We start from the raw sequence: 27,045 nt of genomic DNA, 5'->3' as shown, positions 1-27,045 counted from the left end.
GCATCAAGAACAAGTTGTAGAAAAGCGTGGTCTTCTCTCGGATATACAGAAATGATGGGAAAGGAGAGGCTAACATGAGATGCTCCCTCTTCACTCTCCATAATCACACTTAGTGTTGATGTGTCTTTTGAGTGCTTGTTGGCCATTGTGATAGTCATACTGTTTTGAAAGGAAGCCAACAGTAGGACTTGAGGAAAATTGTTTTCTTGAAATTGAGAAAAAGACAACTCACAAGAAAGCTTATTTTAGCCCTTCATTCTGGTTTTCAAAGACATTGGCTGCCTAAGAGACCACACAAAGACAGTTACAAATCCTTCATTCTGTCTCACAGAACATAATTTAAATAGTCATTTTATAGTTATTGACTTCCTGTTTTTCACAATGGGAATAAACAAAGCCTGAAAAGAAATTAGTCTGGGCTAGTGGGAATGCTATATGTTTAAATAGCTTTTAAAGCATAAATGGATAAATTCAGAAGGGATAAATTCAGAAGCTTTTAAAGTCTAAATGGATAAATTCAGAAAATTCTTTCTTTCTTGGGGGAATGAGAGAGCTTTTGGAAGTGGCTTTTTGGAGGTGGCTTTTTAAGGATTGAGAGAACATCATTATGTGATGTGGCTAGGAAAGATGTGTGCCACGTATGTATGAACAGAGAACAGGGATAAATGCAGATTGACTAGGTGAATAGGTAGCTTGGGGCCAGAAACTGCTGACATCGGTAATTTCAACATTATTCTTTAGGTAGTGGATAGGAATTCAACATTTTTGAGCAGAGAGCTGTCATTGGGGGAGATTAGTCCATGTGTAGAGGGATTTGAAGGCCAAAGAAATTCAATAGGAAGTTACTAAAATTAAGGAATAAGAGAAATTTTAGAGGAGGAGAGGGAAGCTTCCAAGACAGGGTAGAATTCATAGGTTTTATCAACATATTGGATGTGAGAACAAATTAGATGGAGCAGAACAAGATGGACCCATGAATTAGTACCTGTTATGGGTTGTTGGGGAGGGTAGGTGGAGGAAGGGTCATTGCTTTTTATTAATTACACACAATGAGCATGTGGGCCATTTTTTTTTTTTTTTTTTGACTCTGAAAATCTAAGGGGAAGAGCCAGTGCTTAGAAGAAGAAAGATCAAGGTTAAAGTTATGGATTTGAGATTATATGCAGATAAGTAGAAATTGAAGGCATATGATCCCATAAGACAACTAAGGGAAAATACATATAAACAAGATCTTCTGAATAGACGGTGAAAGATTTCTTTCCTTTTTGTTGGGGGTGGTGCTGGTAATATTTTAATATTGAAGCAATGATGGGTTGGTTTCACATGCATTTTCATTTATGAAGTTATACTATGTTTTTAGATTATTAAATTTTACATTATGAACTTTATAATTAGGGAAAGAGAATGGGAGTAGATCTCTGTCTATTTACATAGAAATATTTCCTAGATACAGTGTAAAGTCCAAAAGTAAATTGTAAAACAATATCTATAGTATGAACCCATTTGTATAAACATCTCAAAAAACCATAAAATAATACTATATATTTGTGTATGTAATTTTCATTTGCATGGTCAAAAACAAATACATTTCACTTCACTTATAGAGTAATTGCAGGAATCCTTAACCATATCTATGTCAGAGAATTCTTATTGGGCCTATTTCTTCTTAGTTCTAGTTTTAGGCTGACAAAATTAAATGGAGATATTTTCTCAGAGTCAAATCTACTCCAATAGAAATGACTTGGCTAAAGATTTTTGCCTCCTTAAATTAAATTTAATTACTTTGTTTTAGAAAGCATTAATTATATCTATATATAACATACTATACAATAGTAATATATATACCACAGATATATTTATACCATACATATTATATAGCACACACATATACCATATAGTACATATATATATTATATAGTACATTATACTACATACACTATATAGTACATATATAGACCATATTCATACACACCATGTGTATATACACACACATATACATAAACACACACCATACATACACATACACACACACACATAACATATATATGCTTTATTTAATTCCAGTATAGTTAATGTACAGTGTTATATTGTTATATTAGTTTAAGGTGTATAAATAGTGAATCACAAATTCTGTACATTACTCAGTGCTCATCACGATAAGTGTACTCTTAATCCCCTTCACCTATTTCACCCATCCCCCCACCCACCTCCCTTCTGGTAACCATCAGTTTGTTCTCCAGTTAAGAGTCTATTTTTTGGTTTGTCTCTTTTTGTTCATTTGTTTTGTTTCTTAAATTCCACATATGAGTGAAATCGTATGGTATTCGTCTTCCTCTGACTGACTTACCTCATTTAGCATTAAACCCTCTAGATCCATCCATGTTGTTGCAAATGGCAAGATTTCATTCCTTTTTATGGCTGAGTAATGTTCCATCATATGTATATGTATGTGTATGTGTGTGTGTATATATATATAGATATGGATATAGATATAGATATAGATATATAGATTAGATATAGATATATCTATCACATCTTCTTTATCCATTCACCTATTGAGGACGCTTGGGCTGCTTCCATAATTTGGCTATTGTAAATAATGCTACAATAAACATAGGGGTGCGTATAATTTTTTGAATTCATGTTCTCATATTCTTTGTGTAAATACCCACGAGAGGAATTCCTGGATTATATGGTAATTCTATTTTTAACTTTTGAGGAAACTGCCTACTATTTTTCTGCACCAGTTTGCTTTCCTACCAACAGTGCCCAAGGGTTCCTTTTCCTCCACACCCTTGCCAACATTTGTTTCTTGTGTTTTTGGTTTTAGCCATTCTGACAGCTGTGAGGTGACATCTCATTGTGGTTTTGATTTGTAATTCCCTATTTATGAGGGCTGTTGAGCATCTTGTCATTTGTCTGTTGCCCATCTATATGTCTTTGGAGAAATATCTGTTTATGTCTTCTGCCTACATTTTAATTGGATTATTTGTTTTTGTGTGTGTGTTGAGTTCTATAGGTTCTTTATATATTTTGGATACTAGCCCTTTATTGCATATGTCATTTGCAAATATCTTTTCCCACTTTAGTTTTGTTGATTGTTTCCTTTGTTGTGCAGGAGCTTTTTACTTTGATGTAGTCACAATAGCTTAATTTTGATTTGTTTCCCAAACATGTCAGGAGACCTATCTAGAAAAATGTTGCTGTGGCCCATGTCAGAGAGATTACTGCCTGTGTTCTCTTCTAGGATTTTTATGGTTACAGGTCTCACATTTAGGTCTTTAATCCATTTTGAGTTCATTTTGTGTATGGTATAAGAAAGTAGTCCAGTTTCATTCTTTTTCATGTAGTTGACCAGTTTTCCCAATATAATTTGTTGAAGAGACCCTTTTTCTCATTGCATATTCTTGCCTCCTTTGTCAAAGATTGACTGTATAGTCATGGGTTTATTTCTGGGGTCTCTTTTAGCTGTTCTGTTGGTCTCTGTGACTCTTTTTGTGCCAGTCCCATACTGTTTTGCTTACTACAACTTTGTAGTGTAACTTGAAATCTGGAATTGCGATACCTCCAGTTTTTTCTTTTTCCAGATTGTTTTAGCTGTTCAGGGTGTTTTGTGGTTCCATACAAATGTTATAATTATTTGTTCTAGTTCTGTGCAGGATGCTGTTAGTATTTTGATAGGGATTGCATTAAATCTGTAGATTGCTTTGGGTAGTGTGGACATTTTAACAATATTTGTTCTTCCAATCCATGAGCATGGAATATCTTCCCATTTGTTTGTGTTGTGTGCAATTTCTTTCATCAGTGTTTTATGATTTTCAGAGTACAAGTTTTTCATCTCCTTGGTTGAGGCATTTTATTATTTTTGATGCAATCTTAAATGTGATTGTTTTCTTAATTTCTCTTTCTGCTGCTTCATTATTGGGGTGTGCACATTGATTTTGTATTCTACAAACTTACTAAATTTATTTATCATTTCTAGTAGTTTTTTGGTGGAGTCTTTGGGGTTTTCTGCATATGGTATCATGTTATCTGCAAATAGTGACAGTTTTACTTATTCCTTGCCAATTTGGATGATTTTCATTTTTCTTTCTTATCTGACTGCTGTGGCTAGGACTTCCAGGACTATGTTGAATAAAAATGGTGAGAATGGACCTCTTGTCTTATTCCTGATTTTAGGGGGAAAGCTCCCAGGTTTTCACCATTGAGAATTATGCTAGCTGTGGGTTTTTTCATATATGGCTTTTACTGTGTTGAGATATTTCCCTCCAAACCTACTTTGTTGATGGTTTTTATCATGAGTGGATGATGTACTTCGTTAAATGCTTTTGGTGCATCTATTGAAATGATAATATGCTTTTTACCCTTTCTCTTATTGCTGTGATGTATCATGTTGATTGATTTGTGAATATTGAATGACCCTTGCATCACAGGAATAAATTTCACTTGATGGTGATGAATGATTTTTTTAATGTATTGTTGGATTTGGTTTGCTAATATTTTGTTGAGGATTTTTGCATCTACGTTCATCAGAGATGTTGGCCTGTATTTCTTATTTCTCTCTCTCTTTTTTGGTGGTGTCTTTATCTGGTTTTTGTATCAGGATAATGCTGGCCTCCTAGAATGCACTTGGAAGCTTCCTCTCCTCCTTCTCTTCCCCTTCCTCCCCCTCCTCCTCTTCCTCCTTTTCTTGTATGTAATCTTTTCTTTTCTCTTGTTGCTTTTGAAATTCTCTTTATTCCTAATTTTGGTCATTTTAATTACTCTGTGCCTTGGTGTGGACCTGCTTGGATTGATTTTGTTGGGGACTTTCTGTGCCTCCTGGATCTGGATTTCTGTTTCCTTCCCCAGATTAGTGAAGTTTTCAGGTGTTATTTCTTCAAATAAATTTTCTGCCCCCTTTTCTCTCTCTTCTTGTGGAATTCTTATAATACAAATGTTATTACACTTGATGCTGTCACTGAGTACAGTATTTTTTCTTTCTCCTGTACAACTTAATTGCATTCCATTACTCTGTCCTCAAGTCGGTAATCTGTTCTCTATCCTCTAATCTACTATCCATTCCCTCTAGTGAATTTTTAATTTCAGTTATTAAGTTCTTCATCTCGGATTGATTCTTCTTTTATGTTTCTTTTCTCTTTGTTGGGAGTCTCACTGAGGTCCTCCACTGTTTTTTTCAAATCCCATGAGTATCTTTATGACCACTGCTTTAAATTCTCTACCAACCATATTACTCATCTCTGTTTTGTTTAGTTCTTTTGGTGTGACTTTACTCTGTGTCCTCAATTTGTCCAGCCCTCTGTCTCTTTCTATGTGTTAGGAAAGTCAATTATGTCTCTTGCTTTTGAGAGTAGTGGCCTGATGAAGAAGAGGTTCCATGGTGCCCTGCAGTGCAATGTCCTATTTACCAGAACCTAGCACTTCGGGTGTGTCTCTTATGGGTGTTGTGTGTACCCTACTGTTGTGGCTGAGCCACCTTTGCCTTCAGTCTGGTCATTTGCAGTGGCTCTCATTGCCTGTTTTGGGCAGGGTTTATTCCCTGTGTTGTTAGTGGGCCCATCTGGGGCTGCCTTGGAGTTGACTTGAGTCCGACCAGGCATTTGCCAGAGCTATGGTAGATCTGAACTGCTGGGCACTTTCTTTGTGTTGTCCCCTGAGAAGCTTTTGTTGGCAGGTGGGGCCTCCAGTCAGACCAGATGCCTGCCCCCAGTCCCTTGCTGGTATGTGTGGTTATCTTCCCCTCTCCTGGCACAAGAGTCACTTTGGAGTGGTGCTGGCCCCTGTTGGATGTGCTTGCACACTGCTGTGCTTGTGGCACCACTTTGGATGGGCTCTGGCCAAGGGTGTATGGGAGGGGGTGGGTCTGCAAGAGAATGTGGGGTGGGGTGCATGATGTTAGCAAGTTTTTTTCGGGGTCTCCTGTGGGCGGAGATCTGGGACAAAAGCCTGGCTGGAGGGGACCTGTCTGCAGGAGATGATGAGGGTGAGTCTCACTGTTAGCAAGCTAGATAGAGTGTTGGTACTGCGCTGATTCCTGCAGGTGGCCTTGTGTTTATGCAGGGGATGGGGGAAAGTAGGGGAGGGAAATGGTGCCTGACAGCTCCTTTTATCCTAGATAAGTCTCCTATAGATCCCTGCTCCTTAGGCACATGCTCTGAGATTAGTAAGCAAATCTCCTTCTCTTATACTCAGTGTTTTTCAAATTGCTGCTTCTATGCTGTATCTCAGCCAGGCTATTTGCTGTGCTGTCTCTTTAATGGTGGGAATTCAGTTTCCTCTCACCCTCCAGGGTCTCCCAAAGCAGAGCCCTCTGATTTTTAAAGTTCCAGGTGTTAAGCCCCACTGATTATAAGAACTCATGACATTAGGCCCCTCTGATTTTAAAAGTTAAATGTTATGGGGATTTGTCTTCTCTGAGGGCTCCCATGCCTGGGTAATAGGGTCTGCCTCTCTACACCTGTGGTATCCCTCCCTTTCATGGACTGTCCCATGGGGGTCTATTTAGCTCCCGACTGCACTTCTGCTCTTCCCACCCTCTTTGATGGGGACTCTTCTCTGCATTTAGCTGTGAATAGTCTCTTCTGCCAACCTTTGGGTCATTTTCTGGGTTATTTACACTAATGTGGGTGTTATCTAGTTGTATCCATGGGACGAGGTAAGCTTAGGATCTTTCTACTCTATCGTCTTCCCTGGAAATCCAATTTCTTTTTTTTGAATTGCTTTTGAAGGAAGCTCACTACTAAATTACAGTCCCAATTGCAGAAGTGTTCTTTGCTTTAGGTTTTCTGATATAATATTTCTCTTGTATCCTGTCTTTAATACTCGCCTTCCTCCCCCGCCTCCCATCAACCCTCAAGTCTTGGGATTTGATTAGCTTGTACAATATTTTTGAAATACTATTTCATGGATTCCAAGAAACATGTATTTTCACATTTTGACATCTCTGGAATTGAGGTGTCTTATAATCACAGGGTGATGTGTCCTTGTTTAATTGGCAGCCTGTTTTCATTCTTTGTGGTATATAAAACGATGGTGATGTTATAATCAATGGTGTCTTAGATCTGATGAACTGATACTTCCCAATGGGTTCCCCAATTTTGGCAACCTTTTCCCCCCCATGAAGCTTTTTATCCTCTCAAAAGGGAAGAATAATCTGCTTAGGAAGGAGGAATACAGTCTTGTATGGGCATTCCAGTCAGGCAGGAATAGGCAGTTCCCTAACCTTTCTGGGCTGAGGAGAAAGAGAAAGAATTGAGACTCAAGCGTCCTGACTCCCAGGTTGAACAGAAAGTGCTGCTGGGTGGGAGAAGCAAGATGTAGTATAAACCCAGATAGGCCTGCGACCTGATATAAAACAGGCTTGCTTTTTGCTTCTCGGGGCATTGTTCTAACAAACTGCAAGCCTCCTGGAGAAACCTCATGACGTTGGAACATGGCGCTAGTAGCTGACAAATGGGCAAAGGAGGTACTTAAATGAATGGACTGGAGTTAGCACTTCTAGTTCTCCCACAGCCCACAAAGATCCAGAAGTTCCTGCATCTCCCAGAAGAATGCTAACATAAACTGAGTCCAGGGTGAACACTTGACTGAGCAAAGACCTTGAGCCACTGGGATGGAAGGACCCAATTTGTAGGGCTGTAGCTCAGGGCAGTTAGGACTGTCCAGCAGTGGGGAGACCAGATACTCCTTCCCACTGCCGTCTGGAGAAAGAAGCAAGGAGACCTGAATGGGGCTGGGACTCTAAGGGGGGATTTGACTTTGAAGTAACTGAAAATGCCTCGGAAATAACATTTTTTTTAAGCTGGAAAAGACTGAATTATTTTAATTGGCAAGCTTTTGTTTCCTTCATGAGCAAGAATGCAGAATTTGAGTGCACTCTGAACTTATAATTGAAAGTAAAACATCATTTTGTTGAACATCTGAGCTGTGTGTACATTTTAATCCCACTGCAGTGGAATCTTTTGGAGGGGGTAGGATATCTTAAATACTGGAAGTAGTCTGGGTTAAAGAAAAAACTGGCTCTGGATATAGTGCTGGAAAATAGAAATATTTATGGTGGTATAAAAGGATGAAAAGGCAGAGAAGATAAGATCAGAACAATGGGAAAACTGGGAGTACCTCTCAGAAGCAAAGGAAGAAGGAGGCAATTGATGAATTCAGTGAAGTGCCACAGAATGTTGAGCTGAGCTCTTGTTAGAAGTCCTTTGATTTGATGAGCCATTTGGAATTCTTGAGAATGGGCCATCCCAATGTGGTACTATTTAAGAAAAAGTTTTTTTTAAAGATTTTATTTTTAGAGAGAGAGTGAGCGAGTTGAGTTGGGGGAAGGGCCGAGGGAGAGAGAGAATCTCAAGCAGACCCAAGACTGAGCGTGGAGCCCAAAGTAGGGCTCGATCTTCTGACCCTGAGATCATGACCTGACAAAAACCAAGAGTGAGATGCTTGACCGATTGAGCCACGTGGGCACCCCAATGTGGTGCTATTTTAATAGCCATAGTTTTCCATGGGATGTTAGTGCTGAAAGATACATAGTCTAACCCCGTTGTCTTACAGATAAGCAAATAGGGAACTAGAGAAATTTCACAGAAACCAGTTCAAATGATAAATATGAGGAAAAAAACCCAAATATATTACCTTTGGGAGTCAACCAGAATCAGCCTGTTTTGTGTCGTTTGGGGGGAAAATGTATTGAGGCATGAAGAAGCCTCCTCTGGAAATAATGAGATCACTTATGAAGAAGGCAAAAAGTCTGCTGGAACGCATACACGCAGACAGGTGTTAAATGTGTTTTAATTTTTTATTAGAGAAGTTGGAAGTTTAATTTCAATATTGATGGTAACAATTTTCTCTGCTTTGTTCAGAGGAACACACAGAATCAATTTGTACAAGCATATACAATTCAGTTGGTGTTTTGTGTCCTAAAATCAGTCATCTGATTAGCTCTAGACTACCGTTTCCATGCGCTCTTCCCGGCTTTGGCGGCATGGCTCGGTTCCCCGCAGAATACTTTTTCATGCACTGTCTGCAACACAACTACAGCGGGCTTAAAGACCATGCAGATAAACACTGTAGCAAATTGTTTTGATATTGAACAGACGTAAAAAGGTTATTTCCTGATATGAAATTCTGAAAATCTGCATAAATATTTTTGTGTAAAATTAAATTAGTTATGTATTTTTTTTGAAACTAGAACTTGAAGTATCAAGAATGCCCACATAATTCATATACACATATATATAGACTTTTTCATTATGCTTAAAGTCTTGATAGTCAAATTATATTCTGTGCCATACATTTATTTAGCCAGTGTTTATTTGGCATTAGATTAACTGTATGTGTACGGATTAGTCTTAATGGGTGCTTGTGTATCATGCAAACATAGTTCTAGTATTCCTGTTGACTAATCTTGTCATGTGGCAATACTTAGATGATTTTGCTCTATAACAGTGTGAATTAGGAGTATAAATACTTTATACATGGTCACATTTACAAACGTTTGCCAATAACCACTTCACAATCTTTATGGTGTAATAGTGTATTAGAATGTCTGGAATCGGCAGAAGCAATTCCTATAAAGCAATATCAGATGTAAACTGTCTTACGTGTGCCTAACAAAGTTCTCCCTTGAGCACTGGTGAGTTTTGGCACAGGTACACTGTTCTAATTTTTTTTTTTTTTACTCTAATAATTTCCACAACTTTTACAGGAAATTAGCTTCTTATGGCATGGCAGAGACATGGCACTTACTGATGAGGTAACTTAGATGTAGAAAAATCCTGCAAAGTTATTTATCTAGCAGATTGCCACTTCTGCTGATGAATTTGTAGACAGAGTTTTGTTATTTTTCCTAGTGCATGCACTTGCTATTGAATCACTAATGCACTCTTTTTGCTGCAGCTCAAACATGTCCTAAATGCATCACAGAGCGGAGTTGTTTACACCAAGCTCATTCACTTGTGATGGTATTTTATAGCAAACATGTTTAAGTTGTAATATCAAGGGTTAAACTCTGCCTCACTGGGATAGTAATTTTGGTGGATTCGGAGCTACTTTTGGTTGGCCAAAGAAACCCAATACTCAAAATGTTACACAGACATATGTAAGTTGCTGTGGGTTCAGGTATAACATCTTGTCTGTACATAAAGGAAACCCAAAAGGCAACAGCCGTCTTGCATGACATCTGGGTTGGGAAGGTTGGGGGTGATCTGTTGATGCTGGGAGGTTTTGCTGCCTCAGTTTGCGTTTTGGAGATTCATACTACTGTTGCTGGTCTGCGGTCCATCTCGGCTTCCAACTTCCCCATCTGCTGCATCTCCTTCGCCTGCAACATTAGAAACGAGGCCTTACAATGTTGAAATCCTCTCCTAAGGGCATGTAGCCACCGCAGACTCTCTCCGCGCATAAATCTGATGCTGTCACTCTATCCTTGCTCTGCAAAGTGAGGTCCAGGGACCATCAGCATCAGCACTGCCTGGGACCTTGTGAGAAATGCACAATCTTGGACTCTACCCCAGACCTACGGGATCAGAATGTGCATTTTCACAAGATCCCAAAGACATTTTTTATGCACATTAAAGGCTGTGAAGGACTAGTTCTACAGCGTGCCAGGAAAACCATTTGAAAAGAGGCTAAGCCAGTCGCTCAATATTTAGACTATGTCACGTCAAACCGTTTGGTTTCTACAGATGGACATTTTGCCTTGACTGTAATTGGAACTTTTAGCCAAAGTGTTGCTTAGGTACAATATTTTCCCCCCAATAGCCTGAAATTTAATTAATTCCCTAAGAATCTGACTGATGGAGAAGTTTAGGTGGGAGCGCATCACGTTGGTTTGGCTGGAGCACCTTGCAAATAGAACATTACAGGAATATGTAGGGTTGCTAGAATCCTATTGTCCAAAAATTCTCCCTACCGGCTCTCACTTATTTGCAGTTTTTTATAGGCTTCATGAAATTGAGTTCACCATGGCTTAAGACTGTCACTAAGACAACCAGGTGGTTTGGGAGGTAGAAAGGAATCCGAGGGCGAGGAAGATTCTGGTGACACATCAACTCGCTTATTTCAACATTTACTTTCCAACTGGTTTCTGGATGCTTGGGCCCAACCCAATGCATGTATCTTTTGAAGGAAAAATAAAGCATCCCTTTCCTCTTTTTGTGACCTACCACTTTGAAATAAAGGCCGTTTAAGAATGGAAATGTGGACATATAAAGATAATACTGAGAGGAGGATTCTGACGTGCTCTAATATTACTCCTCATGTCTGCTTAGGTATTCCAACTCAATGGAAGGTCAGTAGGGGGGTTGGGTCAAATCCGAAGATCATCCTACGAGCATCTAGATGTCCCCAAAACTAGTTTGACCCGTGGACATACAGTAATTCTCTTCTTTTTATATTGTGGCTTTAACTTCCCTTTTGGCGAAGATGGGTGTAATAATAACTAAGAATTTTATCTTTCTGCTCAAATATGGGATGGATGGTTCCCTCTACCTGGATAGTTTTCGATGCCTGAAATATACTAATACTCTGAGAGAGAAATGAGAAATGGAGAAAAATATACAAACGTGAAACTAGGACACAAACGGTATTTATAAGAGATGACAGTGAAACAGTATCAGCGCCAGAAATTAAATACTTTTATGTTCCATAAATAGCGATAAAAGATGCCCTATGATTCTCCCCACTTAGCATTTAAAGACCATATTGAACATATGCTATTACAGGGCTGCTATTAGAGCGAGGTTCTCAGATGAGCAGGGTGACCATTCATTGCCATTTGCCGGGGACAGTTCCAGTTTATGCCCGTAGTCCTGGCGAGTATGAACATCATCCCCTTTCACTCTCAAAATGATCCTGGTTCAGATAATAAATTATATGGTCACCTTACTTATGAGAGGTGATTAGGGTCCTTGGCAGACCAGATCTAGCAGAAAGCATGACAGGAGTCACTGTATAGTGAATGTTTCTGCACGCAGACCATAACTCTGTCATTAAAAAGCACCAGTGAATTTTTTTTTTTTTTTTTTAAAGATTTATTTATTTATTTATTTGAGAGAGAGAGAATGAGAGAGAGCAAGCACATGAGAGGGGGGAGGGTCAGAGGGAGAAGCAGACTCCCTGCCGAGCAGGGAGCCCGATGCGGGACTCGATCCTGGGACTCCAGGATCATGACCTGAGCCGAAGGCAGTCGCTTAACCAACTGAGCCACCCAGGCGCCCCGCACCAGTGAACTTTTAGTAGGGTGCTTTAACAATAAATTGCAGTCCTATCAATGCTTGTGAAAGAGCTGACTTTGTGACCCAGTCTTAGCTGCGGTCAGTCCAAATGACAGTCATATATCACTGTTCTTGATGCCTGGGTATATCTTCATTAGCATGACTTGAGTTTTCCAGGTCTGCTGTAGGAACCGTTGGCTATGACTCATAATAGTAATTCAGAAATAATTCTCTAAAGATTTTGGGCATTTCTGTTTGAATATTACCTCAGAAATCCAAGCATAAAATAATCAAGCTTTCAAATCCAAACCCTTGAGATACTAATTAGTTATGACCAGATGTGAATCATAAATGGAGAGTGCACCAAGCATACTAACAGAGCTGAGAAGGAAAGCAATGTCTTGCTTATCAGAGTTTCGGGCCTACCTTGTGTTTGGGACACTGCATGGCAGGATTTCAATAGCTGTTTGTACAAAAATAGTAATGTCAAAATTGAGTCATACATATAAAACAAAGAAAATAAATGAATACTGAATAAATGAATACTTGAAAAATGAATGCAAAACCATATAGAGAAAAGCAAAAAGCTAAGAATAAAACATGTATACGCCCATCAGTGACAAACTTCCCCCCCCCCCCCCCCGTTGATCCCAACAGAAAAAAAAAAAAAAAACAACAAAAGAAACAAAGCAAGCAACCAATGCCTAGGAGCCCAGACTGTGTTCTCCTGCAAGGATGAGTAGGGAACCCTCCCTTTAGCAAGTACCCTCACTTCTCTTTATTAAATGATAGGATTGATGGACAAAAATCAACTTTTAAAGCTTGGGTATGATAGTAATGGAGCTGTTAATGTTGAAATGGTACATGTCAGGACAGATGACATACTTGTGGCTGGGAGGTCTATGGGAAAATTTAGTAGAAAACCGATTCCCAACCTTTGGAGTTTTAAAGGAAGCATTGGATGACCAAGTAGGCAAGGCCAGTAGGTGGCTTAAAAAAAGAGCACATGAGGTTAGGATCCAGAATCGGAACCAAATTATATTAAAACTTGAGTTGTTTCTGCTAGTTCCCCTCAACGCTGGTCTAGCTAATTAAGTAGATCTTTAGGGGGATGGGGTGAGTTTCTGGGAGTAGGGTCACAAGGAAGCAGTAAGAAGCCTTAAAGAGATATTATGGATGAATGTTAAAATTATCTTGGCTTAGAAACAGAGAATAGTCTTTGGGTTTAACGAGGGTTTGGGAAACTGTTATACAAATTTAGGATTGTCTGGAAATAGGTAACTTTTCTGCCAATGAAATGTTTAATTTGTTATGAAGGGAGCTCTCCTTCCTGATTCCAGACCTTGCCTATGGTGAGGGAAGAAATGGAGTCACTGTATCTTTTGCATCTAAGCCTGCTTCAGTGTTGTAACACACAGATAACTAACAGCTCTCTGACCTTTAAGTTCCAAACAAAACAAAACCATACTAGAAAGATCTGGGACTGAATCTGTTACTGAACAGCCCATGTTTTTGTAAAGCAGGGCTTAACACAGAAATTCAAGTCCAAATTCTACCTCTGCCAGAAGCATCAATATGATATTGTGAGTTTCTATTCATTGAACCTCATTAAATCTTCATCAAATCTCAAGCCTCCTCATGATCTGTGCTTTCCTAAGCTTCTGTAACTTGAAGTATCAGCTGTGGGTGGTAGACGTTGCTTATGACATACTGAAATGCATTACATGAATTTTTGGAACAAAAAGCCACTATCCTCCCAAATATGCTCAACCAGTCCAGTTATCACTAATCCAATATATTTTAATGCAAGAATTCTGGTGTGGTTTGAATTCTCCATGTGTTAGGATAAAAGCTCAAAATGATTTTTTTATTATGTACTTGGACTCTGAAATAAAAAAGAGTAGGTAAGTGTATTCTCTAGCTCTGATATTCACCACTATTGTAGTAATGAGTAATTTTTAGCACATTTACATTCTTTAGCCAAACCTGTTGCTAAGCAACACAGTAATTTCTAAGTAGTTTCTTAATTTAGTTAACTGAAACATAACTGTGCCTTACCTTCATTGTGCCTTCTTCTGAGAGGCATCCTTACCCCACCCAGCCCTGAATCACTGAAGTGGATCCTAATGTTTTGGAGACGGTGGCTTTACCTTTATTCCTACTCCCATTTTGCCCATAGGAACACTTTCTGGGAAGTGCTTCAAGAGCAAAAACATAAGCTAGGTATCCTGTACCAGAACGTGATGTATCTATGAGATGGTCAAATGAATTGGACCCAAAGGACAATAAACATTTATTGTCCCCCTTCAGGATCTGTGGACCATTCATGAATAGAAGCATTTAGCTGAAAAGGAAATGTGAAACATAACTCAGAAGTATGCTGATGAATAAAACTTTGGTCTACTGAAAAGTAACAAATCTGAAACCGGAAGTTGGATTTGTTACCCAACTGCGATACAAAAAAGAAGATTTTATGGTTTTGTTTTACTTTCTCAAAGATACATTTTAGTGTAATTCCAACTGAAGTGTTTTTCAACAGAAGCCATTTACTCTGAGAAATATACCTTCAATAGGATTGCTTTATAGATGGGGGAAATAGGAAAGAACAATGTAGTACAAGTACCTACTTCATCAAACCCTCTTCACAGTTTCTGGATGGAAGGTTATCTAGATATAAAAACTTCTAAACCAGCTATACCTAAAAACTGAAATTTGAGACACACTGAAATTTAACCTGCTCTGCAGAGTCATTTTGCCTTATAAGTTAGGGGTATGGCCATCAGTTGAAATAACTGGATGGCCAATGGATTGTGTAGCCCATCTGGGAAAGAGCCCACCTGTACTGTCCTTCAGGTAAACAGAGACCTTGCTAACAGCTGATGGCTAACTCAAGAGGTAGATTTGGGATAACTATTGGTGTTGACTTCTTAGTGTTTTGTCTTGCTGGGAAAAAACACCAAGAGCATGGTATCCACTCGTGTTCAGTGGTTTGTAGAGTTTTGGCAGCTCCCTTCTGTGGGTCTGGCTTGGAAGCCCGGAGATGGGTTTTGTAATTTCACTTTTAGACTGAGGTTGAAAAGAGGTGGTTTCTCTCTTTTGCTTTTAAACACAGCAAATGTTTAAAGTTGCTCGCCCCTAGGTTGCAAATTCTACAGCTCTAAATGAAAATGGAGAAGTAATTTGTAACCTTTGTTTTCTCTTCTCAGGGACATCGTTCTTAGAATCATCACCATCTATCCAAATGATGACTTTGGGTCCCCCTCCCCCTGCCCCATGGCTACATTTCTCTCCCACTTCCAAAAAGAATTCTTCCTGTCTTGTTTGATGAAATGGGGAAAATACAGTAAAAGGAATCATATTTTTACTAGCCACCTTTCCACACCACTACTTGAGTTATCACTGCAGGCAGGTCATCTGCCTCCCAAAGCGGGCTGGCTATGTCTTTTCATGCCTTTTAGGTAAGATACCTGCTCATTCTGTTTCTCTAGGAACTCTAGGTGTTCAAGCTGGACTTTTTTCAATTGATCCATTTCTTTGGACTGCTTCATTGCGAGCTGTAAAAAAGAAAAATTCTGATAAACTTTGGGTTGTAATCTGAAAACTTATGGATGAGGTATGACTGTTAAGTTTACAATTTAACTGAGGGAGACATTTGTAAAAAAAAAAAAAAAAAAAAAAATCATGAAAAACAGTCTGAAAACTGGAAGAGTTTAAACCCATAATTATTACTGGGAAGATCTTTCCTGCGAAAATCTTCTCAGAACGTAATAGAGTATTTATGCACAATCAAAGCTTGGCTTCCTTTTCCATATAAAATGGTGCCAAATTAATATCGTCAAGATTTAAGTGATAGATTATCTAGCTCTCCAGGAGCAGACAAGAGAAGCTAGAATGTTTAATGTACAGAAAAATCAAATTAAGCAAATTAGCCAGAAGAGGTCTGATATCTAAGCATGAGTTATTGTATACAGTGCCAAGAAAATTACAAAATACTTACTCTTTTTCTTTCTTCCAGAAACTTTTTGGTGTTGCTGCTATTTAACTCCCTGACTCGCCTAAAAGTAATAGGTACAAGTAACAGTTGGCATGACATTGAATAGAATTAACATAATATCACATAAGAAAGCGTTATATTCTATTTAATTCTCTGGATGGGATTATCACTTTTCCTAATTTTTGTGGAATTTTCAAAGACATAATGTACAGAAAGAAATACAAACATCTTTGTACTGATCACTCAGATTAGTCAGTATTCATGTTTTGCCCTGCTTGTCTCATATTTTTAAAGGAAACAAAGTGTTACAGATATAATTAAAGCTCCTTTTGTATTTTTCCTGATTCCATTCCCCTCCTTTCTTTCTCTCCAGACATAACCACTCTTTTGAGTTGGGTGTGGACCTTCCCATCCATGTTTTAATATTTTTATTTCCTATGGATGTATCCATTTGTAATATATACAAATGCTTCTCAAATTTTCAGGTGCCTACAAATCAAATGGAGATACTGTCAATAACACAGATTGCTGGGTCCACCCCCAGAGGGTCTGATTCAGTGGGTCTGGAGTGGGGCCTGAGACTCTGCATTTCTAACAAGCGCCCAAGTGATGCTGCTGGTCTCTATTGCTCTGTGTGTTTTCCAAATTTACCTAAATGGTAACCTATTCTGGGTTTCTTCCTATAACTTATTACTTAGCCTAGTTTCTAGAGCTACAACTGTGTTTCAAGCTATTCCATTACTTTCATCTGTTGTATGGATTTTTTCCATTTATGAAGAGAATACAATATTTCCAGTTTGCCAGTAATGACAAATAGGTTGTTTCCAAACAATGCTCCAATGATCTAGTGCATAGGGCCCCATAATGCTTGACATATCTGTTGACTCAATAAATGTAGGGCATATCTTGTGCACACGAGCAAGGATTTCTCTAAGGTATATGCCTAGATTTGCAGGTTGGTGGGGGAATGAACAGCTTCATCTTTACTCCAAAGCACCTGTCCTTATTTGCATTCGCAACCAGGGTCTGAATGCTACCTTTTCTTCAGGTCTTTGCCCACTCTTGGTATTGTAAGACATTGACTTCTGCATCAATTAGTTTTATGAAGTGGCATCATTACCGGTGAGGCTAGAGTGCTTTTCATGACTGAACAGACCTATAACTGATTGAATTTCTCTAACAGCTATGGGTCTATTCAGGTTTTCTCCTTCCTTTTCAGTCAGTTTTGGATATTAATATTTTTCTAGGCAATTGTCCATTCCCTTTATGTAGTCTTCATTTTAAAAAATATTAATTAGATCTGCAGTCATTTCTCCTTTTTATCCCTAATATTACTAACCTGTGCTCTTCTGCTGCTTGAGCAGTCTTGCTGGAGGTTCACTGATTTTATTTTTTTCAAATAGTAAGCTTTTGTTTTTGTGGATATTCTTCATTGCTTTTTGTTTTCTACTTCAGAACTTTTTGTTTTATTTCTCCCCATCCGAGATCTTTGGGTTCACTCTGTATTTCTAACTTCATACTCTCTTGAGTGTTTAACTCACTAGTTTGCATTTATTTTAAAAAGTATATACACCTAGGGACACCTGTGTGGCTCAGTCGGTTAAGCGTCTGACTCTTGATTTCAGCTAAGGTCAGGATCTCAGAGTTGTGAGATCAAGCCCTGCGTTGGGCTCCACACTGGGCATGGAGCCTGCTTAACATTCTCTCTCTCCTTCTGCCCCTCCGCACCCCACTTGCACTCTCTCACTAAAAAAAAAAAAGTTTGTAATTTTCACTCTAAATATCATGTTAGCTACCTTCTTTTTTTTAAGGTGAAAACGTTTAAGATTTAAGATCTACTCTCTTAACAACTTTCAAGTATATAATATAGTACTGTTAACTATAGTCACCATTCCCAATATTAGATCTCTGGAACTTAGTCCTCTTATAACTGGAAGTCTGTCCCCTTTAACATTTTCCCCTTTCTGCACTCCCTTAATTCCTGAAACCCACCATTTTACTCTGTTTCTAAATGAAATCATACATTATTTGTCTTTCTCTGGCTTATTTCACTTAGCATTATGCCCTCAAGGTCCATCGATGTCATAGATGCCAAGCTTTCCTTTTTTAATAGCTGGATAATATTCCGCTCTGTGTGTGTGTGTGTGTGTACGCAGATAATATTCCACTCTGTGTGTGTGTGTGTGTGTGTGTGTATGCAGACATAAAGTGGCATTTTCTTTATCCATTCATCCATTGATGGGCACTGAGGTTATTTCCATGTCTTGGCTAGTTGAATAATGCTGCAATGAACATGGGGGTGCAGATATTGCTTTGGTATAGTGATTTCATTTCCTTCAGATAGATACCCAGAAGTGGGGTTGTAAGATTATATGGTATTTCTATTTTTAATTTTTGAAGGAATCTCCATATTGTTTTTTTATAGTGGCTGCACCAATTTACATGGCCCCAACAAAGCAGAAAGGTCCTCTTTTCTTTACATCCTCACCAACACTTGTTCCATTTCTTATATTTTTGATAAATAGCCATTCTAACAGTTATGAGGTTTTATTTCATTGTGGTTTTGATTTGCATCTCCCTAATGATTAGGGATCTTGAACATTTTCCATGTACCTGTTGGCCATTTGTATGTTTTCTTTGGAAAAATGTCTACTTAGGTCCTCTGCCCATTTTAAAATCAGATCATTTTGTTGTTATTGAGTTGTATGAGTTTCTTATTTGGATATTAATCCCTGATACATGGTTTACAAATATTTTTTTCCCATTCTGTAGGTTGCCTCTTCATTTTGTTGATTGTTTCTTTTGCTGTGTGCTTTAGCTACCTTCTATACATGGACAGACAGTACTTGCATGGTGGTTCAGTTTTAAATATTGCATAATCTCTGTTGAAATGTCCTCTTTGACTCGGGAATAAAAGTGTCAGCTTCTATACGTCTTTCTAAGCTATCTGATTATAACTTTTAAAATTTTATTTCTCAGTACTTTGTTAAAGTGGACACACATACATGATGTTTGTGTTTAGAAGGTAACCATTTTGCACACAGAAATTATTTTAAAAACCAGCCATTTGTAGACGTTTTAGACACCTACCATGGAGACAAAGTCAAAACAAAACAATTAACAAAGTTTTTAAGTTATCAGTAACTTAGAGTTCAAGATAATTTGACCTCAACTGGGCTGAAGTCCACTTTGTAACATACTTGAAAGAAATGATAAAGAGCTGTTTAACGATTAACACATTTATCCTACTGAATTCTGTATTTTACTTCGGGGAATCTAAAATAGTTCAAACTGATGAGGTTTTATCATGGCTGGAATATTTTACGTTTTTGAGCTAAAGCAGATAATGTCATTTCCACATATATAAGGCCTTTAAACACAGTTTCTTGTCTGAGAATAAACAAACAAGAACCACAACAGGATGGTGCAAAGAAGTATTGATTAAATTGAGTAGTAATTTCCCTAGATGCTCCATGTTGACTGGGAAATTTCTCGGCCAACATTTTAAAAAGTCAATTCATTTCCAAGTCCAATTATTGTGGAATTCCATATCCTATTGATGACCCATTCCCAATTGTACTTAATTCAACAACACTTCTGCATGAAAATGCACTGGATGGTATTATGTTTCATATTTTATATTTCATGTTTAACATCTTTATTAATAAATTGAGTTGTGCTTTAAAAAAAAATCAGTGAAATTGAGGTAGTTGGATAGCAGTTCTCACCATGTTCAAAACAAAGAGGCAACATCAGGTATCCAGTAAGCCTCCGTAAAAGACCACGTAGACAGGGAGACCGTGAAACACAGGTGCTTTCCTTTGCAGCTGCAAAGTTCTCCAACAGCTCAGCCTATAGCTAAGTGAGAGCTGAGTGCCTTGAAGCCCTCAACATGCTCATGTCTCAGTCCCAAGAGCTAATCTTCACTTGGCTCTATATTTTAGGATCACTGAGAATCAAGTGCTCTCAACTCCCTCTCTTGGGTAACACGACTCCTGATGAACTCTCAAATCCCCTTCACCGCCTTTGCCTAAAGGGCTTGCACCTGGAACCTCCTCTGGAGATAACACACACCTTCCGCTAGCCCCAGGTGGCAAATGGCTGACCAACACGGAAGTACAAAAGCTAGATGCCCTTGGTTCAAAGAGATCGGTGGTGCAGCTTATCCTCCAGGGCTTGCGATCAGGCTGAAGAGGGACTGTAGCTGAGACCAATAAACCTTTGCTCAGTCACTGCCTTGAACCCTTCCTGCTTCCCCTATTCCTCTTCTCTGAAGATCCCTTCCTCAGTAAATCACATGCACCCAAGTTCCTGTCTTGGTCTCTGTTTCTTAAAAACTCAACCTAACATAAGGTCAAACCAGAAAACCTGGGGACTTTTGAGATGATCCCTGGGGTCAGGGACAGCACCAAGCAAATCAAAGAAAGAGGACTGCCTTCCTACAGGCTGCTAGTCAGAACCATCCCATCCAGAATGGGCCCATACCTGAGCAGGTGAGATGCTTGTAGGATGACCCAATGGAATGTGGGAAGGATATTTTGCCATATTTTATGCCATTTGGTTTGTAGATGAGCACACATATACTGAACGTACATTTATTTTACTGGTAGTAGTGAACAATCAGAAGACAAGTGTTCTATAGCAACAACAATAAATCTTCATAGAGGTTATAACAGCAGAATTCATAGCCAACACTCATAGGGATTATGAGTAGTGTGTGTATATGCACATAAACGTTGTGTTTGTTTATGCCTCAGCCAATGCTCCATCCCCACAGTGAGCACTCTCAGGCTTACCTTTCCCGTTCTGCTTTGTTCTTGATAGATTTATCTTGGCTGATGGCTTTGCTGTTTTCCATAGAAATCTTAGCCTGGTGTGCTCGCATTTCCTTGCTTTCCCTAAATATTAAAAGTAAACAAATGGGGGTTGGGGGGAATGGAGAGTTAGTGTTTAGTGGGTACAAAGTTTCAATGGGGGAAGATAAAAAAGTCCTGGAGATGGATGGTGGTGATGGCTACACAACAGTGTGAGTGTACTGATTGCCACACACTTTTAAAAATGGTTAAAATGGGGGCGCCTGGGTGGCTCAGTCAGTTAAGCGTCTGCCTTTGGCTCAGGTCATGATCCCAGAGTCCTGGGCTCGAGTCCTGCATCGGGCTCCTTGCTCAGGGAGGAGCCTGCTTCTCCTTCTCCCTCTCCTCCTGCTCCTTCTCTCTCTCTCTCGCTATCTCTCAAATCTTTAAAAAGTGAAAATGGCAAATTTTATGTTATGGATATTTATAATAAAAAAATAAATTCTACATATAACAACAGAACTAGGTTCACTTTTCCCCCCACTATTGAGCTCATCGAGTTATTTTGTATCCTGTGAAAAGGAGGGAAAGAGCCCCAATCCATGAGAAGCAGAGGTGGGTCACCTACTAGGGAAGTGACCATGATGAACTGGGATGAAGAGTCATTACATTTGTCCATAAAAATATAAAGATTTTCCAGCTTTGCCCTACATTTCTTGGGATCAGATGGCCTGGAGGAGAGAGAGAGGATGTTCTGACCCTCACAAGTGACCTTCATGTTCTATGACAGCTCATGGGAATGAAGGGAACTGAGTAGTTTCAGATAAGCATGGGTTTTAGGGGGAAAAAAGGATGTTTACATTAGGCCCCTGGATCCCTGCATGTGCTGGAATGTCTGTGTGCTCATGAGAAAGACTCATAGATTATTTACTTGTACATTAAAGGTATACATTTTAGAGCACTGAAATGAGTATTATTAGCAAAGAATTTTTTCTGGAACCTATAGAGGTCTCCTTGAAACCTTGCCTGGAAATGAGTGACCAAGGAGTCAGGTAGTCTAAGTGGTATCTGCACTGTATCAAAAGAGATGGACAACACTGAGCCCACAGAGGTAGGAATATGCATAGAAACTCCTGCGTCCAAGAAAATGGCTCTCAAGTTGTTCCTTCAGTTAGTGTTAGTCAACTGACCATTACTTTATTCATTCATTCAACAAACACGGCTCAATGACCAAATGTGGCTGACCAGTCTTAAGAGGGCAAGATTTTTTTTTAACCAAGAGCTGTGATCGTGAGGAAGACACACAACCACAGGGTGCTTGAGAAAAAGCCCAAATGCTGTTGTTACTTGGAAAAATGCCCCGGCCGTGCACTTATTTTTTAAGCTAAACTAGTAATTAGATTATGTTCTCTTCAGATAACTTCCTAAGCAACGCAAGAATTAGTTTACTTTCTTTTTTCCTTTTGAACAATGCTTACTGTTGAGGGCTAACTTTTTTCTTTATTCAACGACAAGAAAGAGGAGAGAGGAGCACCTCATCCTGTGAAGTATCTTTGGGGAAGGAGGGATGCTTACAATCTGGTACCGCGGTAGCGGTCAAAGACAGAGTGGTGAGCAGACATTTTTGTGTACCGAATCAAGAGCATCTTGCAAGGCAAAAAAGAAAAGATCACTCCTAATCCTATACAACTTCATAGAATATTTTAGAATGGACAGGGTACAGACCACTGACCTCCAGCAAACTTAGCACGGTCTACCTCATTTCGTTGCCTTGAATGAGAATTGGGCAACGATGGCAAGATGCTTCACATTCCTACGGCCGGATCCATCACTCCAAAACCAGGCTGGGAATTCATGAACGCGCCCAGATAATTTATGCAGTTAGCATTTAAACACTTTTTTGTTTGCTTTGTTTGTACAATGCTTCAATTTTCTACTCTTTTGTGTGTATCAATAGACCATAACAGTGGCATATCAGAGGCATGGCGAGCAAGCTGTAAAGGCTGTGATAAAAGGATGTAATTGACATCGACACTCTTCTGCTGGGGGCGGGGGCGGGGGAGTCTAGCTCATCATTTGCAGAATTTTAAATGTAATATTCAATTCATAAACCGATACTTCTTTGCTGTTTCTTGATTAGGCCTATCTTTCTAAAATTTCTAGAAGTCCTAATCATGTAAAGAAGGATCTCACCACATTTAGCCACTGAGTGATCAGATCCAATCTGATCGAGGAGCTTAACTGGTTGGTCTTCGTCTCCTTCTGTGTCCTCTCTCCTAAGAGGCTCCAGGCCGTTTTCCAAAGCCCAGTGTTGGCCCTAACACTCCCTGAAGCCTCCATGTGAAGCCTCCTGTGAAGCTACTAGGGAGGCAGCAGAGTTCCTTTGGGCTGTGCTTTTTAGTATGCATCGTATACTATTTGTAATTCAACTTCATTTTTCATGTGAGTGATAAGACCTTGCCAACACTTGAAAGCACTTCGATGGCAGAGGCCATTGCTTATAGTTCGTGTTGCTCACCTCAACCGTACAACGTGATACACGTAACAGCTCAGTGTTATTACAAAATTAGGAGTTCCCTCTGGAGAAGGCGCACTTGCCTACCTGTCATGGGACAGTTTCAGCTGCTGGGTTTGCTGCTCATGGGCATTGATCAGTAGCTTTCTCAGGAGCTCACACTGCTGGCTGAGGTGCAGGTCCCGGATTTCTTGCTCCTCCGCACTGTGGGTGTTGATCATTTCTGACCACTCCTTTGTGTGCTGGGCCACTATCTCTTTGACCTGTGTGGAGGAAAAGGGGATGGTGCCACTTGGAACTCTCACAGATCAGGTTTGAACTGAAAACACAGTCTCCATCGTGCATTTCAAATCCCACCCACCAATTTAGCTGGTGAATCAGCAGACACTCCAACTGCAAAAAATATGTACTAATCCAGGGGACTCAGGAAGTCCTAGCTTCTTAAAATAATCAATTGCTTTGGTTCTAAATATTCAGCCATGACCTATGATTTCACTGCTTAACTTGTCCGTGTTTCCTTTTGTCTGGACTCTGGGCTCCTTATGGATTCTCTCAGCTTCTCCTCATCTCCTCATGCTTTTCCTGCTTCACATCCACATGGCCACAGGTCTGAATGGAGAAGCCCTAGGTTCTCTTTATCGCTGGATTATGACTCATTGTGTCAACCCTACCAGATGTTGGGGTAGAAAGTCTTCCCCTCCCTATATCCATGCTCTTTGCAGTGTGGTTCTGTACCCTTCCTCATCAAGATCTAGCATCCATTTCTCCACCTCCTTAAAATTGGCTGCCCTCAGGACTTGTTTTAGCCACGAGACAGTAGCAAATGTGGTGCAAGCAGTAGTTTGGAAAATGCTCCCTCTTTTGCTGTCTGGAATCCCAAGGCTGCCTTGGGACAGAGCCTGTGCTAGCCTGCTGGAGGATGAGAGGTCATACAGGAAAAACCAACCAGCCGCCAGCTACCGACCTGGTGTCTGAGTACAGCCATCGATCCCAGCTGATGGCAGACACACGAGTGAGCCCTAATCACAATCCCAAGAACTACCCAACTGAGGAGAGCCCAAATTCTGACCCACTCAATTGTAAGGTAAGGGGCACCTGGGTGGCTCAGTTGGTTGGGCGGCTGCCTTCAGCTTGGGTCATGGTCCTGGAGTCCCGGGATCGAGCCCCGTGTCGGGCTCCCTGCTCAGCGGGGAGTCTGCTTCTCCCTCTGACCCTCCTCCCTCTCATGCTCTCTGTCTCTCATTCTCTCTCTCTCAAATAAATAAATAAAATCTTAAAAAAAAAAATAATTGTAAGGTAATTACTGGGAGGTATCTTAAGTCACTAAATTTTGACCCGGTGTACTGTGCAGCAAACTGATACCATGGCCAAGGTTTCTACTTTCCTATCTGTGCAAAGCTTCTAGAAGTCATGGCATGGTGCACGGACATTAATTCTCAAACATTCCAGTTAAGAAGAGAGAGAGTGAAGAACAACTCTCGAAGACACATGGCTTCCTGCCTTTGTAACTTCACACAATGGACTCAAAACACATAGCACCGAGGAGAACCTCCATTTGAACCGTGTGGCTCGCCCGTGTAGGCAGCAGGGCCACGGGGCGGATGACAGAGCTGCATGGAGACACAGGGAGGCTGGCTGGTTTGACCAAAAGCTAGAGTTGGGAGTTTTAAGAGTACCACCCCTCCTCTGTAACTATTATTGCTAGAAGAATTCTTTGCATTCTTGACTGGAACTTAGTGCTCAGTTCCCCAAAAGCCCGCAAACTAATAAATCTCCCAAGTTCCTATTTTCTTGTGTTTTGGGGGAAATATGAGTAATTGGGCTCATTTCCTAGAATGTCAGCTCTTGATTTTTTTCCCCATCCTAAACTTCCACAGCAAAGTTAGAATGGAATAAATATCAAAGAGTTACTAACAACCCTCAGGTTGGGTGGGTTTTTTGTTCTATGTTTAATGTTACTTCTCTAGAGAAGCATGTTCTGTATTTTATATAGTATTTGTCCTGTTTCACTTGATGCCCCAGAGGCAGGAGGCAGGCAGCATAGACAGACTATATGCATATTTCTACATATGAAGGAAAAGATGTTCCAGGAAATGGCCCTTCCCAAAGCCAGTGAGTCTGGAACAAATGGGAATGACGATATCTCTTGACTTCCCAGACCAGCCCCAGGTTACTGTTATTTCTGATTTATGTTAGGTAAGGCATCTAAAAAATTACAAAGTATCTTCTGCAAGTTCCTGCTGTAAAAATAGGCATTTTCTTACCTTAGATTTGTGATCTGATGTCAGCGTCTGAATTTTAATTTCGGTTTCTTTTTTCATTTCGAGACAATTACTTCCCCTGATAATGGAAAATCATAAACATGTGCCAGATGTTAGATATCTTCCCATTCCCATGGGCCCTTGCTCCAAAGCTTTCTAATGAAGACAATTTGTTCATCAAACATGGGACGCCATGGCTCATTGGGCAACATCAGTATTTCTAGTAATAGATGTACACCTTACAAAACATCCACATCGTGATTACTCAATTCAACCACTACACAAAGAGACACTTCACATCTAACAATGATTTCATTGTGAAGGGTCTGTTGTCAGAGTTTCCATTTTGGTTCCTGCTTTTCTTGAGGCTAATTTTTCATTTATTCAATAAAATATTATTGGAGATAATAACTAGAAAAGAGGTCCTCAGCCTGGAAGTGAATTTTTAAATTCTTTCTGGTTATAAAGCCAGATTTTTGTCTTTTACACATGCCAGCAAGGCAGAAAATAGCATTTCTTGGCATCATAGGGCAATTTTTGCTTCTTATTCCATTGTGACTAGGAAATACATACGAGGCAATTTCCCAGCAACCATTACTGCTTATTTCAGTGATAATTTTTCCCTTTTGGAATATCTGTAGCATTGCTGAAACCAGAACAGGTCCCAAGCTTCTGTCTTCAGCATATACGCTCTGATGTATTATGGCCTAAGTGAGAATGCTTCATTATCTTATTGAGAACGTCTCTGAGAAAAGCATTATTCTAAAAATGCTAGGACTCTCATCAAATCTATTACTTCTCAAGGGCTGGCACCAAGGATGCTCTCCCTTCAGTCTGTTACTTGAAGAGCTTGTGGCATCACAGAAACATCCCCCTGGCTTAATTCTAGACAAAAATCTTTTATAGTAAATGCACTGATGGGGTTTATTTAACAGTCTTATCTGTTGGCATAAGCTAAAGATTCTTCTAATATTAAAAATCGAGATTGCATTTTTTTTTCCCCACAAGTGCATCAAACTTATTTTCTGGCTATGCAAAAGGATTTCTGTAATTTCAAAAGTTCCCAACTTTAGCTTGTCCTTCCTTCTCCCCCCGCCATTCACCTTAAAGATACCCGAGTGGAAAACACATGAGGGACATAGTTACGGTGTCATCAACCAATGGCTGTCCAACTGGAATAAAGCTCCTCTTTTCTACTTCAATCCCTGCCTTCAGTTGAATGAGTCTCTCATTTTCCAGGAAAAATTTTTAATGGGATGAAAACACA

At 39.6% G+C, this 27,045-nt stretch overlaps 1 protein-coding gene across 7 annotated transcripts in view; it reads right to left on the bottom strand.

Moving 5' to 3' along the window:
* Positions 1 to 8,787: 8,787 nt before the first annotated feature.
* The window catches only part of PLCB4 (phospholipase C beta 4), a 407,515-nt gene continuing 389,257 nt past the window's right edge, over positions 8,788 to 27,045 (bottom strand). For 5 of the 7 annotated variants that reach the window (XM_032419441.1, XM_032419443.1, XM_032419444.1 and 2 more), the window contains 7 exons: positions 25,782 to 25,857; positions 23,605 to 23,780; positions 21,006 to 21,107; positions 16,213 to 16,270; positions 15,683 to 15,769; positions 12,642 to 12,678; positions 10,233 to 10,321 (listed from right to left, as the gene is read on the bottom strand). In XM_032419441.1, coding sequence (XP_032275332.1) covers positions 10,233 to 10,321; positions 12,642 to 12,678; positions 15,683 to 15,769; positions 16,213 to 16,270; positions 21,006 to 21,107; positions 23,605 to 23,780; positions 25,782 to 25,857 — 625 coding nt within the window. Of the gene's footprint in view, positions 10,322 to 12,641; positions 12,679 to 15,682; positions 15,770 to 16,212; positions 16,271 to 21,005; positions 21,108 to 23,604; positions 23,781 to 25,781; positions 25,858 to 27,045 lie in introns of all 7 variants that reach the window. The other 2 variants (XM_032419446.1, XM_032419447.1) reach the window with 2 other exon arrangements.

The sequence above is a fragment of the Phoca vitulina genome, unplaced genomic scaffold (genome assembly GCF_004348235.1).
Source record: "Phoca vitulina isolate PV1807 unplaced genomic scaffold, GSC_HSeal_1.0 scaffold22, whole genome shotgun sequence".
Lineage (NCBI taxonomy): Eukaryota > Metazoa > Chordata > Mammalia > Carnivora > Phocidae > Phoca > Phoca vitulina.
Note: the sequence above shows the minus strand (reverse complement) of the source record. Positions and strands in the feature narration are given on the sequence as shown.